The 13151-nt window shown below is 67.1% G+C and overlaps 1 protein-coding gene across 2 annotated transcripts in view; it reads left to right on the top strand.

The window, feature by feature from the left end:
- Nucleotides 1-319: 319 nt before the first annotated feature.
- The window catches only part of CORO7 (coronin 7), a 36192-nt gene continuing 23360 nt past the window's right edge, over nt 320-13151 (top strand). For both annotated transcript variants that reach the window (XM_042798333.1, XM_042798332.1), the window contains exons 1-7: nt 320-419; nt 3430-3526; nt 3848-3922; nt 5593-5663; nt 5999-6182; nt 6780-6856; nt 7961-8011. In XM_042798333.1, coding sequence (XP_042654267.1) covers nt 360-419; nt 3430-3526; nt 3848-3922; nt 5593-5663; nt 5999-6182; nt 6780-6856; nt 7961-8011 — 615 coding nt within the window. In that variant the 5' untranslated portion in view covers nt 320-359. The remainder of the gene's footprint in view (nt 420-3429; nt 3527-3847; nt 3923-5592; nt 5664-5998; nt 6183-6779; nt 6857-7960; nt 8012-13151) is intronic.

The following is a 13151-nucleotide window of genomic DNA, read 5'->3' as shown; positions in this document are numbered from 1 at the left end:
GGAAGGAAGGAGACCTGGGCTCTGCCGGGCGTGGGTCCCGCATCCAGCCCTCTCCTCCCTTCCCTTCCCCGGCGGTACACGAAGCCTGCGGGGACCCTGAGCCCACGGGAGTGGAAAAACGTCCCGGTACCCGCCCCGTCCCCTCCGCTCGGGGCGCGAAGGAAGCGCTGCCCTTGTCCCGGGTGGGCGGCTACCGGTCTGGCGGGGGCTGCACCCCGGGGGCGGGAGGGGCCCGGGGAGCGGCTGCCGGTGGGGGCGGGGCTAAGGCCCGAGGGCGCGGCCGTGGGCGGGGCTGTGGGCGGGCGTGGCCCCGGGGCGGGCGGAGCGGCTCGGTTGCGGCTCGGTGCAGCCCCGGCACCATGAACCGCTTCAAGGCGTCCAAGTTCCGGCACACCGAGGCCCGGCTGCCCCGCAGGGAGGTGAGAACCGCGGGGCCGGTACCGGGGGGGTGCGGGGTGGGGGGCTCCCGGTCCCCCTGCCGGTATGGCGGGGCCGTGCCCAGCCCGGTGCCCGGCCGCGGTGCGGGAGCATCCCCCGGGCGGCCCTTCCTTGGCACCAGCCGCTTCCCCCCGGCTCGGTGTCCGCGGAGGCTCCGTGCCACAGGCGTTCCGCAGCCCCGTGGGGTGCCGGCCGGGAGCCCCAACCCTCTCCTGGGGTGCTGCAGCCCCCCAGCCGGGAGCTGCTTCAGTGCAGCCGGTGCCACTGGTTCGGGGTACCCGTCCCATGGCCGGGCTGTGCCCCTCCAGCCACCAGACCCCGGCTGGGCACGGGCGGTTGGCCCCCGGATCACGCTGCCTGCCGTCCCAGCTCGGTTTGGTACCTCGCCCGTGCCAGCCAGGGAAGCACCCACCACCCCGAGTGAAATGCTCCTGCCACCCCGCTTCCGCAGGCAAAGAGGAAGCGCTGGGGCCCCACGGGATGGTGCTGAGCTCCGTCACCCTGCCCGCGAGCTGCAGAGCTCGGCACCGCCAAGGCCCAGCAGGTCTGGTGGGTCTCTGCCCCACGAATAACCAGCCCCGAGCATCGTGATCCATCTCAGCTCCTGAAGAGATACTGGGCCAGGGATGGGTTGCGCCGGGTGAGCCGCATCGGGGAGCGTTATCGGGATCCTGCCCGGGTGGCTCCCAGCCCGTGGGGCAGACAGGAGCTGGCGCAGCTGGAGCAGAGCCCCTGCCAGGGACGGTCCCACGTGGGGAAGGGGTGGCGTGGGCCAGTTGCACGGCGCAGGCTGCTCTGGTTACCAGTTGTGCCGGGGCGGCACGCTGGTGCGGGAAGCCAGTACCCTTCAGCATAGGCCGTGTGGCCAGATGTGGAGGGCTGATCAAGCATCAGGTGATGCTGCTAAAAGTCATTGCTTCTTGCTGCCTCTGAAAAGAATTTGGGGGCCCCCAGTGCCACCAAAATGTTCATCTCCCACTCCTTGGACGTCAGCGCTCTCCTGCCCTATAACTTCCCGGCGAAGCCATCCTCGCGCCAGGCTGGCCCATCCTTCACCCACACGCCTCTACAGCCCCTACCAGCACCCAGAACATCCTCCTGAGCTTCAGCAGTAGGAGAGGACATGTCATTGTGCTCAGCCTCGAGCATCCCACCGTCCCCGCGGCGTGCCAGGCCCGCTGTGGCTGCAGAGCAGGTGGCAGGTTGCCGAAATCTCAGCCAGCCGAGAATTTGGCTCCGAACCTCAGCGTGCAGACGAGCTGCTGCCAACGGCCGGCCCGGGGGGGATGCGTGTCTGTGTGCGTGGGTGCTGGGATGCTTGGCTGTAGGGGGGTTAGGGCATCCTCCAGGCGGGGATGTCCTCCTTACCACTACCCCCGTGCCAGTTCCCATAGTGGGGGAGCTCTGTGGGACACAGAGGGACGGCATGCTCTCGCCCCACTGTGTGGGGAGGCCCGGGCAGCCCACGCTGGGCTCGGCACATGGGAGGTGGCCTTTCAGAAAGGCATTTCCCATCCAGGCGTGAAACATGTCCCTGGGAAGCGAGGCCACATCACCCAGCTCTGTGGGGCAGGAGGTGGAAGATGGATGTCCTGTCTCCAAACCCATCTCGGGTGTCACAGCGGGAAACGCTGTTCGTGTCCCCGGCCGAGCAGAGCAGCTTGTTTACAGAGGCGAAGGCAGACACTTGACCTGGCCAGATCAGGAAGCGCGATTTAAATACAGATGATCACATCTGAGTCGTTTCTCCCCTTCGGGCAGTGTCTGCAGGGCTCTGCTGGCAGAGGCGCCCTGAAAGCTCGCGCTCGCCCAGCTTTTCTCTACCAGCCACCCCGTCACGCTGCGGGAGGGATCGCTCCCCCGAGGGCTCCCGCCTGCGTGCGGGGACGATGCGGGGCCAGGATGGACCTGCTCAGCAAACCCGCTGTGAAACCTCTGCAGGGGTCCTGCGTGGTGCTCCCAGATGCTGGGGGGCCAGGTGTGGGCAGTGACACCCCCCCCCCCTCACCAAGGGACCAGTGCAGAGTGATGGGGCTCAGACTGTGACACCCTTCCTCCTGGGTCTTGGTCACGCTCCAGACCCGTTCCCCATCCCCGCTGCAGCCCCTGACCTGCCTGCTGGGTGCGGGGAGAGGACCCTCCCTTCAGCAGGAGAAGGGTTAACAGGACTGCCACCGAGCAGGCTGCTGTGACAAGGATGAGAGGAAGCGCTGCAGAAACAGCTGCTCTCTGTCAGGCCTCAAAAGGAAGCCGTGCAAGGAGAGGAAACCCAGCGCTCGATCCTTTTGGGGCTGCATACGCAGTTCCCTTCCCTGCAAAGGGCTCTGGCTCTGTTTGTGGGGTATCCACCGCTCCGGACACCCACTGCAGCTCCCTGTGACACCGGTGGCTGCCGGCGGGCTTACAGGCACGGTGGCAGCCGTAAAACACCCGTCGTCGCCTTTGCTCAAGGGTTGGACTTGGCCCGGGGTGTGCCGGGGAGCTCCTGGTCCTGGTGGCCCTTTGAGATCGGGTGTCTGTGTCACCTGGAGTGGGTCTGGTTGACCCACGGGTGCAGTGCTTGGCCGTGGAGTAGTAGTGGGAAACACTGCAAAGTGGGATTTTGGTTTTAGAGCTGTAATGAAGTTCCTGCGTCCATGCGGGAAGCACGATGCCGGAGCGGTTTATTTGCCTTAGTCAGCCACAGCCCGACCCTGTGGTTTTTTGCAGCCCAAGAGCCTTTGTCCCATCCCAAATTCCCTGATACCAGTGTATCGCAAAGCCCTCTGAGCCCTTCCCACCGTGGGAGAGCCCAGGGCTCGGATAGTTTCGGGAAGAGGCAGTGCTGGGAGCTGGGAATGCTGCTGTCTGCCATTCCTGGCAAAGCTGGCCCCGAAGCCTCCAGCCTGGTGAGGGGCTGCGCTTTTATGCAGGGAGCGTGAGCAGCCACGTTGCCCCGGCCCCTCCAAAACAGAGGCATCTCCTGACGTGGGCTTTCCCTTCCCATCCCAGGCCTGGATCGGGGGTATCCGAGCGGGCTCCGTCGCGTCCTGTGGGAACCACGTGAAGGCCAGCTGCCGCTGGGTCGCATTCAACGCCGAGGCGGCAGGTAAGGCGCAAGGGAAGGGGTGCTGAGCGTGCCCGGGGGCGTGGGATGGATTTGCCCCTGTGGTCCCTGTGGGGCTGGGTGGCGGGTCAGCCCCCTGGGCCTCAGAAGGCACGAGGGGGGAATGGAGGTGGAGGAGGGTTTCCCCCAACTTCCCCCGAAGGTGCTGAGAGTCCTGCACCTCTTGGTTTGTATTGCAAAGCTGGGTGCCCGCCCCTCCCCAGCCGGTGTCCACCCAGGCTGTGGGGGTTCCTGGGAGCATCTCGTGGGCGATGGGCAGGTTGGAGGGCGGCTGCTGACCTGCTCCTGTGTCCTCTCTTGCAGGTGTCCTGGGAATCGTGCCGCTGGAGTGCGAGGATGGAGGCAAGAGGACCGTGTCTCAGCTCTGCTGTCACTCAGGTGAGCTGGGTGACTGCCAGCCCCGGTCCACCTTGTCCCGTGTCTCTGCTGTGCTCCGCGCCGGGGCACCAAGGAGTCGGGCACCACCTCCCACCTCCACAGGAGGCATTTGGCCCTGCGTGGGCTGTGCAGAGGGGCTCAGGATGCTGTGCTGGGCCATCTGTTTCCCAGCCGAGGGGCTGGGGGAGCTTCTGGAGTCCCCAGGGACCGTCACCCACGGGCAGGGTGGCCCTGACAAGTCTCACTCGTGTGCGAGGCACAAGCCGACTGCAGCCACACTGAACCACTCAGGGCTCTGCCAGGCTGGGCTTTAGCTAAGGAGCCAAACCGACCCACGGCCCTTCATTTCCCGAGCTGCAGCGAGGTCTGGACATGTAGCTCTTGCTCACGCTCTTTCTCTAGCACACCCTTCCCGTGTTACTCACTGCACGCCCTGAAGTTCCCAGTACAGCCAGTGTCGGGCTGGCGGAGGAGCTGGGGATGGCATCACCGCGGGTTTACCCGGCTGCAGCGACAGGAGGAACAGGCCGAACCGGCGGCCGCGGGGGCCCTGAGCAGCTCTGCTGTGGGCAGAGCGAGTGCTGCAGGGGAAGAGGCGGCTGGCAGCACTGCCACTGGCAGAGGAACGCGCGCCGCAGAGGCGGAGGGCTCTGCCTCCTGCCCCGGCACGGGGAAAGAGTGCTGGGGAGCTCAGGGTCCCCCTCTCCTGCTGTGGAAACAGCAGCGCCAGCCCGGGAGGCACCGAGCACCCTCTTCCCAAAAGCTGCACCGGAGCAGCAAGACTGGAGCCGGTCCCCAGCGCCGCCTTCCTGCCTACGGGGCCTTGGCATCGCCGCCGGACTGCGCGGCGTGCCCAGCCTGCGCCCGGCCCCGGCCCCTGGGCACCGGGACCTGTGCCGTGCTCGCGGGGAGCCAGCGCAACGCCGACGGCTTCCTGACGAGATTTAGCACGAGCCCGTTGGCGCCGGCCGTGCCGGAGCAACGCCTCCAAAGCGGGGAGGGGATTTTTCTCTCCTCCCGGGGCAAATGCAGCAGAGCGAGCTGCTGGTTTTTTCGTGCCTCCTGGGCCTGTCTCTCCGCAGCCTCTTGGAAGCGGAAAAGTACACAGTGACCTACTTTCCCGAGCGTGCCAAATGCATCCGAGGGGCTGCTGCTGGTGGTGCCAGCCTTCCTCCCGCGGGGCCCTGCCGCCGGAGCTGCGAGGAGCGTCCCTGCCGCCGGCGTGCCGAGCTGGGGCGTTACAAAGGGAGCCTTGTTACCAGCACAGCCCCAGCTGGCCATGGCCTCGCTCACCCGGCATCCGGGCCGGCACAGATGCCCTTGTGCTGTTCGTGCTTCTCCCTGTGCCTCCTGGGGATGCCTGTCCTGAAATCAGAGCCAAACCTGGGTGGCGGGGGGTTAGACGGGGAGATGCAGTTGTGTGGTGCTGCCCCTCAGGGCTCCCGTCTTTCGCCAAAGGGGTGCGAGGCCCCGACAGACGGCGTGGAGGGGCTCAGGCTCTCGCAGCACAGCTGAGCTGCTCCGAAATGCCTCAGCGGGGCTGGGTCTGACCCAGCTGCCCCCGCGTATGTGTGTATGAAAAGGGTCTGAGGCTGGAGAAGAGCAAAAGCGAGCAGACACGCTGCCTGCAGGGGGAAGGTGAGGACAAACCTCTGCCCTTCTCCTTCCAGATGTGGTCACGGACTTTGACTTCTCACCCTTCGATCAGCTCCTGCTGGCTACGGGCTCCGCTGATGAAACGGTGAGTGCTCGGTGCCGGGGGTCCCCGTGGGGCACCCTGTGTCCCCGACGTGTCTCTGGGATTCACTGTAGAGCCCCGGGGGAGATGGAGCTGGAGTGATGGGAATAAGAGGAGCCTGGGGAGGAAGGAGGGTGCCGGCCTTGGGGAGCGGTGTGGGATGTTCCCAGCTTTTGGGGGACAGGGCAGGTGGTGTCAGCCAGGGCTCAGCCCTCTCCCGCTTGGGATGCCGAGGGGTGTGCTCAGGGACCGGAGCCTGGAAAAGCAGCAAGGCCGGGTCGAGCTCTGCCGACACCCAGCCAGGTCCGGGACTGACCCACCTCTCCCTGGGGCTGCAGGTGAAGGTGTGGCGCCTGCCCGAGAGCGGCCAGGACGTGCCCGGCAGCGCGGGGCTGACCCTGGGGCCCGGGGGGGCTCCGCTGGACGTGCTGCAGTTCCACCCCACGGCGGACGGCGTCCTGGCCAGCGGTGCAGGGAGGCGAGTCACCGTCTGGGACGTGGGGCAGCAGCAGCCGCTGACAGGTAAGCATGGCCGTGCCCACCAGTGCCTGCCCACAGCACGCATCTCCACCCTGCCTGGGCTCGAGCATCGGCCTCGGTGGCACCAAACGGCCAGCACGGGTGGTTTTTGGGGCAGGGAGCGCCGCAGCCCCGTGTGTGTAGAGAGGCTCCCCCTGCTCTCTCGTGTAGCGGTGTAAAAGGCTCCTGTACCGCCCAGGGTGTCTCTAGCAGCTTTGCTGGGGATCCCCCGGGGCGAGAGCTCCCTCGCCCCCGTGCGTGGGTAGATGCGAGTGCCGCGGGCTGTCGCTGACCAGCCTTGCCCAAACCTCAGCTAACCCGATGGGGAGAGGAGGCTGGGCGGCAGCGCGGGGGTGTAAGCGCCCGGTGGCTTTCCCAGGCCCTTCATATGGAGCTGCCAGCGGCGCGGGGATGCTCCCTGCACGGACACGGCAGCATCCCCGTGGGGCCCGGCCCCCGCTCTGGCTGCCCCACAGAAAGGCCGGATCATTTCCCCCGGGAAGCGCTCGGGTGCGCCCGGGTGGGCGAGCGATGGGTGCTGCCTCGTCCGTGGCCTCATCCTGCTGGATCCCAGTCCTGAGCCTTGCTTTCCTCCCGCAGCCCTGGACTCCCACGGGGACCAGCTGCAGAGCCTGGCCTGGAAGCCAGACGGCCGCCTCCTCGGCACCTCCTGCAAGGTGAGCGGCTCGCTGCGCCCCGCTCCCCGGGGGACACGCGGGGGGGGCCTGTTTTGGGGAGAAAAGGGCAGGAATGGGGGTCAGCAGGGAGGACGGGAGCACTAGATGGCGCCGGCTGCTCGCTGCCGCCGGGTGTGTGTGCGAGCCGAGCGAGCAGGCGGGCTGCCAGGCCGAGTGTGCAGGCTGGCTGAGAGCACGCAGACCGAGCGTGCAGGCTGAGTGTGCAAGCTGAGCGAGCAGGCACACTCCCCAGCCGAGCAGACAGGTCGGTTGAGTGCACGGACTGAGCGTGCGAGCAGGCTCCCAGGCCAAATGTGCAAGCCAAGTGTGCAAGCCAAGCAAGCAGGCAGGCTCCCGAGCCAAGTGTGCAGGCCAAGTGAGTGTGCAGGCTGGCTGAGTGTGCAAGCCAATCGAGCAGGCAGGTTCACAGGCCACTTGTGCAGGCTGGCTGAGCACGCAGACTGAGTGTGCAGGCTGAGTGTGCAAGCCGAGCGAGCAGGCAGGCTCCCCAGCCAAGCGGACAGGTCGGTTGAGTGCACAAACTAAGCAGACAGGCTGAGCGTGCAAGCAGGCTCCCAGGCCGAGTGTGCAAGTTAAGTGTGCAAGCCGAGCGTGCAGGCAGGCTGCCCAGCTGAGCGAGCACTTGGAGCCCTGCACCAGGTGTGCAGGCTGCCCACGGAGGCTTAAACCCCCCCCCGCTGCCTCTGCGCCCCAGCCAGCCCTTTCGGAAGGGCATCCCGCACCCCGTTTGGCTGGGGGCTGCCGGGCAGGAAAGGGCTCACTCAGCCCCCCGGGAGGCTGGGGAGCGCTGGCGAGGTGGCATCCAAGGCTCAGGCTCCAGCCCTGGTTCTATTTCGGAGGCTCCCCCCCTTCTCTGGGAGCAGTTTTGAGGGTGTCGGGGTCCTGGTGGGGCTGTGGGGGCCTTGGGGGTGCGCCCCTGCCCACAATGTGGGGCAGGACATGGAGGTAGGCACTGCAGGCAGGAGAGTGATGGGCAGGAAAGAGGGGGGGGGCTGCTCGCTCCAGCCTTCTGCTTAATACAGCCTGACATCCCGCTGGCCCCAGGGTCCTTAACCCTCCTCTGTTTTCTTTTTATCTCAACAGGACAAGAAACTGCGGATCTTTGACCCCCGAGCCAGCCCGGCTGCCTCCCAGGTACTGTCCTTCCCGGGGGGGCCGGGTGGTGTGGTGCAGGCAGGGTTTGGGGCCCCAAACTGCCCCAGCGTGGGAGAGGCAACGCCTGAGGGCAGGGGGGGGCACGGGGGCTGCTCCTCCTCGGGCCCCGGTGGGGTTCAGCACGGGGGACCCCCGTCCTCCCCTCCCGCCCAGGCTGGCGAGCTGCCCCGGTGCCCTGTGTGCCCGCGGGCAGCGATCCCCAGCTCTGCGGGCACCCGGGCTCTGTGCCGCCGCGCAGGAGCTGGGCAAAAGGCTCTGGGGGGACGAGGACCTGCCAAGGGTGAGGGCTGGGCGGCTGGATCCGCGCAGCTCAGCAAATAACAGCGATTAGGAAATAAGTAGAGGACTTAAGCTTTGACGTCGAGTTTAAACAGCCTCTTATTAGAGGTTTCCTGTGGCTCGGGGGCTCTGGCTGCCGGCGGCCGCCGTCCCTCCCTGCAGAAGGGGCTGGAAGCTTTTGGGAGGGGAGGGACGCAGCGGAGAGCAAGGCGAGGCGGGTGCAGCGGGATCTGCCGATCCTCGCCGCCTCTCCTGCGGCCGGGGCGCGCGTTGCCGGTGGGCTCAGGAAGCTGACGGCCCCCGGTGCCACCCTGGGGCACGGCGGTAACCCCGGGCACGGACCGGAGGGAGCCGGTGCTCCGGCGCTGCGCCGCGCCGGGACTCTCCTGCCGCCGGCTGTCCCTGCGCGGAGCCTGGGTGCTGAGCTCCCGTAAAACCCCTGGGTGCTTTTTGCGGGTGCGAGCGGCTCCCTGACCCTTCAGGCAGCCTCATGCGTACACCACCACAATATATAAATATAAAAACAGCGGCTGCACACGCAAGCCAGCCAGGGCAACGTGCTCCCAGCCCTCAGGTGGCCCCCGTGCCGCTCCCCTGCTCCGGGTGCCCCTCGGTGTGGTACCCGTCTCTGCTCCCAAATTCATCCACCGGCAGCCCCGGGGGCTGCTCCCCTCCCCGCCTGCCCCCCGCTTCTCCCCCCGCCAGACCCGTTGGCTTGTGTAGCGGCGTTTCGGCGAAGCTGTGAGCGCGATGGGCTCGAGCCAAGTCTCCTGGGGAGGGTGGACTCTGTCTCGCTGAGCTATTAAAAATAACGTGTGAATGATGGTGGCTGTTCAAAGCAGGCAGCTCACTTCCCTCTGCTGCCGTCTGATCCAGCCCAAGGCCGGCGCTCGGGCTTTGCCAAGAGAAATATGCACCTTCGCTGCCGCGGCCAAGCGCTGCCGCGCCGCAGCCCTCACCCCGGCCAGCTGAGAATTGATGAAGATGTTTAGTCTTGGAGAAGTACTGTGCTGAAGGGGAAAACTTTAAAATGCCATAAATCCTCTGGAAGTTTGCACAGGGCTTGCTTAGCCGAGAGGAATAACACTCCTGTGTTTTGTTTTTTTCTTTTTATCCCCGGTTGCTGGAGGGCTGGGTTATTTGGAAAAGCTCCTTCTCCCCCCCTCCCCGCCCCGGGCCAGCGTGGTTACGAAACCGGGTGATGCTGGGGCCGCCGTGCAGTGCCAGCACCTCGCGAGCTCCCGGCTTTGAAGTCACCTGGTTTCTGGCCGCGGCGAGCAGCGCGATGGGTTTTCCAGCTGGGCCGGCCCCTGCGGCGCTGCGGGATGGGTTTCCTCCGCAGCAGGCGAAGGGCTCGGGCTCGGCACCGCCGCCGGCTCACCCCGGACCCTCTGCGGCACACGGTGCCGAAGCCGGCCTCGGCAGAGGGCTGCTCCTCTGGCTCGTTGTCTTAATTTGCCAAACCTGCCTCATTAAACCGTTAATTTTTTTCAGAGCAGGGGGAAAAAAGATGAGAGGGAGCTAAGATGAAGAGCCTCGGGGAGGAGGGGTTGCCCCCGTGATGCCTGAAGCTGCTCTGGGGTGTGGGGATGCAGCGCACACGGGGCTGGGGACCGAGGAGGGCGACTGGCAGGCTGCCCGCACCCCGCGGCCGTGCCCCGGCGGGGGCCTGACCCCCCCCCATTCCTGGCTACGTCCGTGGCAGCTATTTTGAGCGCGTCCCAGCAGCGGGCAGGAGGGTGTGACGCAGCGAGAGCAGCGTGGCCGGGGTCTGGCTGACCCCACAGGGTGCCCGCTATGTACCCAAGGCCCCGATTTCCCTCGGGAGAGCAGTGGCCTCATCCTGCTGGATCCCCAGCCCCTCACTGCTGCGTCTGGGCTGGAGCAGGAGCTGCAACTCCAGCGGCCCCCTCTGCGAGCCCTGGGGCTGCGCTGGCACCCCGTCGCCACTCAGCGTGCCTCCTGGGTGTCCCTAACCTGGCAGTGGAGATGCCCCAGCGGGTCCTGCCGTGCCTCCCCGTGCAGCCGCGCTCCCCTCGCCCGCCTGGGTCCGGGTCCGAGCGCCGCCGTCCTTCTGGAGGGGGTCCCGTGAGTCCCCTCCTCTGCCTCATCCCCTCCCTGTCCCAGCTCCAGCCTCCCCCTCCCCTCCCACGGGGGCTGGTGGTCGCCCTCCTCGCCTTGACCTTCTGACATCCTCTCCCTCGTGGCTTCGGCTCTGCCGGGGCTGAGGGCCTCGCTGCTCCCACCCTGGGCAAACCCCACAAAACGTCCCTCCTGCGTCCCCCTGGGATGTGCCCTCAGGGTGCATCAGGCACCAGCGTGGGGGGCCGGGGAACATGGTGCTGAGCAGGGGGTCGGAGCACCGGGAGGGTGCCTGTATCCCCGGCTGATGCCCCAGGTGGGTCACCAGGCCCGGTGCAGGGCAGACGATTTGGGAATGGCGTGGGGTACTAAGGTGGCATCTCTGCTTGCCCGCTCCCCCGCCACCCTCTCCTCCAGGTCCTGGCAAGCCCTGGGTCCCCGGGATGGGTCCCTTGGTTGGGTTCCTGGGTTTCTTCTCCCCGGGGCTGGCGGGGGCCTTCACAGCACACTGGGGTCTTGCTTGTCCTCTAAAGCAGCGCTCTCCAAAGAGGGGTGCACGCAGCAATCCGTGCAGGGGTTGGGAGAAAATATTAGAGCTTCAGCTGTACGTGCGTATCATTTATACCTCCGCATAGATCGGCTGGGGGTGCGTCCTCAAAAATATTTACTGGCAGGGCTGTGCAATCAAAAACACTGGGAGATGCTGCTGGAAAGAAGGGAGGTGGCTCGCGGGGGACAGAAAGCTGCTGCGTGGGGGGCTCTGTCCCAGGCAGCGTGGCCCCACGCAAGCCAGGGCCCCGGCTTGGGGTGACGGGGCCAGTGGGTCGCATCCTGCCCCCGCACGCTGCGCTGTGCGCACCCGGCCGGCACCTGGCTCCCATTACGGGGCCGGGGCGGGTGCCGGGCCGCAGGGCCGCTGCCGAGCGTGGCCAGTGTGGGATGGAGGGGAGCAGGCCTTCGTTCTCACGAGAAACTTCCTCCGCCGGCGTTTCGGCAGGACCGGGGGCGAGGGAACGTCCGCGCGCCCCGGGCGAGCGCACGCTCCTGCTCACGTTTTAATGAGCTCGGTTTTAATGAGCGGGGCTGAGGGCACCTGGGGACAGCTGAGAGGGTGTCCCTGGGGGTTTGTCCCCACCGTGGGTTTGTGGCCCCCGCCCCACCCCCCGCCACCTCGTGGGACGTGCCCGGGGCAGAGCTGGGTGCCTGGGAGCACCCGGGGGGGTTGCAGCCCTCCGAGCACACCCGGTGTGGGGCAGGACCATGCTCTCCCCCCGCTGCCCGTGGCCCCAAGGCAGGGAGAGGGACTCCAGCCCCTCTCCCAAACCGTGGCCACCATCCCGTGGGCCACATCAGCCCCCACCATGGGGGGAGTGTATGGCAGGGAGAGGTTCTCTGTGGGCGGTGTGGCCGTGGTGGCAGATCCAGGTGTTGCTGTGGCAAGGTGGAGATTCAGTCGGGGTAGCCAGGACCCCACAGACCCCGACGTGTCACCTCTGCCCGGGATCTGGCTGTCGGCGCGGGGCTGGTTGGGGACCGCTTGCTGGGGGAAGGCTCATCAGGACGGAGAGAGACTTTTCGCCTTCCTCCCCCCCACCCCATCGGCGCGGTATCCCACGCTGGGGTCACCCCGGGGGTACCTGACTCCCAGCCTCGGCAGCGGCTTCCTCCGGGCTGGGGGAAGGTCTGCAGCATCCCACATTCCCAAGGAGACCGTGGGAAGCTTTGAAAAAGTTGGCCTGGCTCTGGGCTGCCTATTTATAGCACCGCGCGCTCGGCGCTCTCATGCTTCTGTTCCCCAGCGTAGCTGCACGGGACTGTTTATATTTCCTCTGCTCTGCTTCCCCCTCGGCCATCCTTCCCAGGAATGCCGCTTGGTATGGCAGACATGGGGAAGTCGAGGAGGATTCGGGACGAGCCAGCGGCATCGCGAGGGAAGCGGGGGTCCCGCCGGGGACGGCCTCGCCGGCTCGGCAGGGTGCAGGCACGAGGGTCAGCACCTCGCTTACCTGGGGTGGGGGCTCCGGCGCGGCATTTCGGGAGCCCCCCAGCTCGCTGCCCAGCCCGGGGCTCCTGGCAAGAGGGCAGAGGTGTTTGGGGGATGGCGAGGCTGTCCTGGCTGACGGGGCCGGGGAGGTGGTGTGGGCAGGAGGGGGGCTCACCCCGCTCCGTCCCCGCCGTGACACAGACACCCCACACTGGGGCCAGCGCCGGCGGTGGGGTGGCTGCCGGGGCACCGGTGCCACCCTGTGCGGTGGCCGGGGTCCCTGCGCTCCCCCCGGAGGTAACTGGCATCTCAGGGTCTCCCCGAGCCTCCAAGCAGAGACCAGGAGCGGGGCTGGCCTGGGACAGGCTGCTCTGCTCCCCCTGGCCACCTCTGGAGTGACCAGGATTTGGGAATCGGGGGGAGGTCACTCACATTCTTGTGCCAGGAGGAGGGTGCGGTGAACCCCCCTCGGCTCCCCAGGTCCTCGTGCCCCCCCGTAGCCTCGTGGGGTTTGGGGGGAGCGATGGCTTCCCCCCACGCGCATGGACCCATTCTTTCAGCACGGGGCGGGGGTGACTGTCCCCAGAGCCCGCCGCAGTGCCCGGGGGGCTTGGGGGGGGGGGGGGGGGAACCCCTCCTGCCCTTGCACCCACTGGCTCTGGTGCCTCCTGCGCCCACGCAGGTCCCTTTGCTGGGGTGGCTTCCCACAGGGGTCAGACTGCCACGGTCTGCTAGCCAGCCTCATGGTCTGCTAGCCACAGACAGTGCTGAGCT

Source organism: Tyto alba, unplaced genomic scaffold (genome assembly GCF_018691265.1).
Source record: "Tyto alba isolate M040663 unplaced genomic scaffold, T.alba_DEE_v4.0 Super-Scaffold_28, whole genome shotgun sequence".
NCBI classification, from domain to species: Eukaryota; Metazoa; Chordata; class Aves; order Strigiformes; family Tytonidae; genus Tyto; species Tyto alba.
The sequence above is the reverse complement of the archived record's forward strand: the minus strand, read 5'-3'. Positions and strand labels throughout refer to the sequence as shown.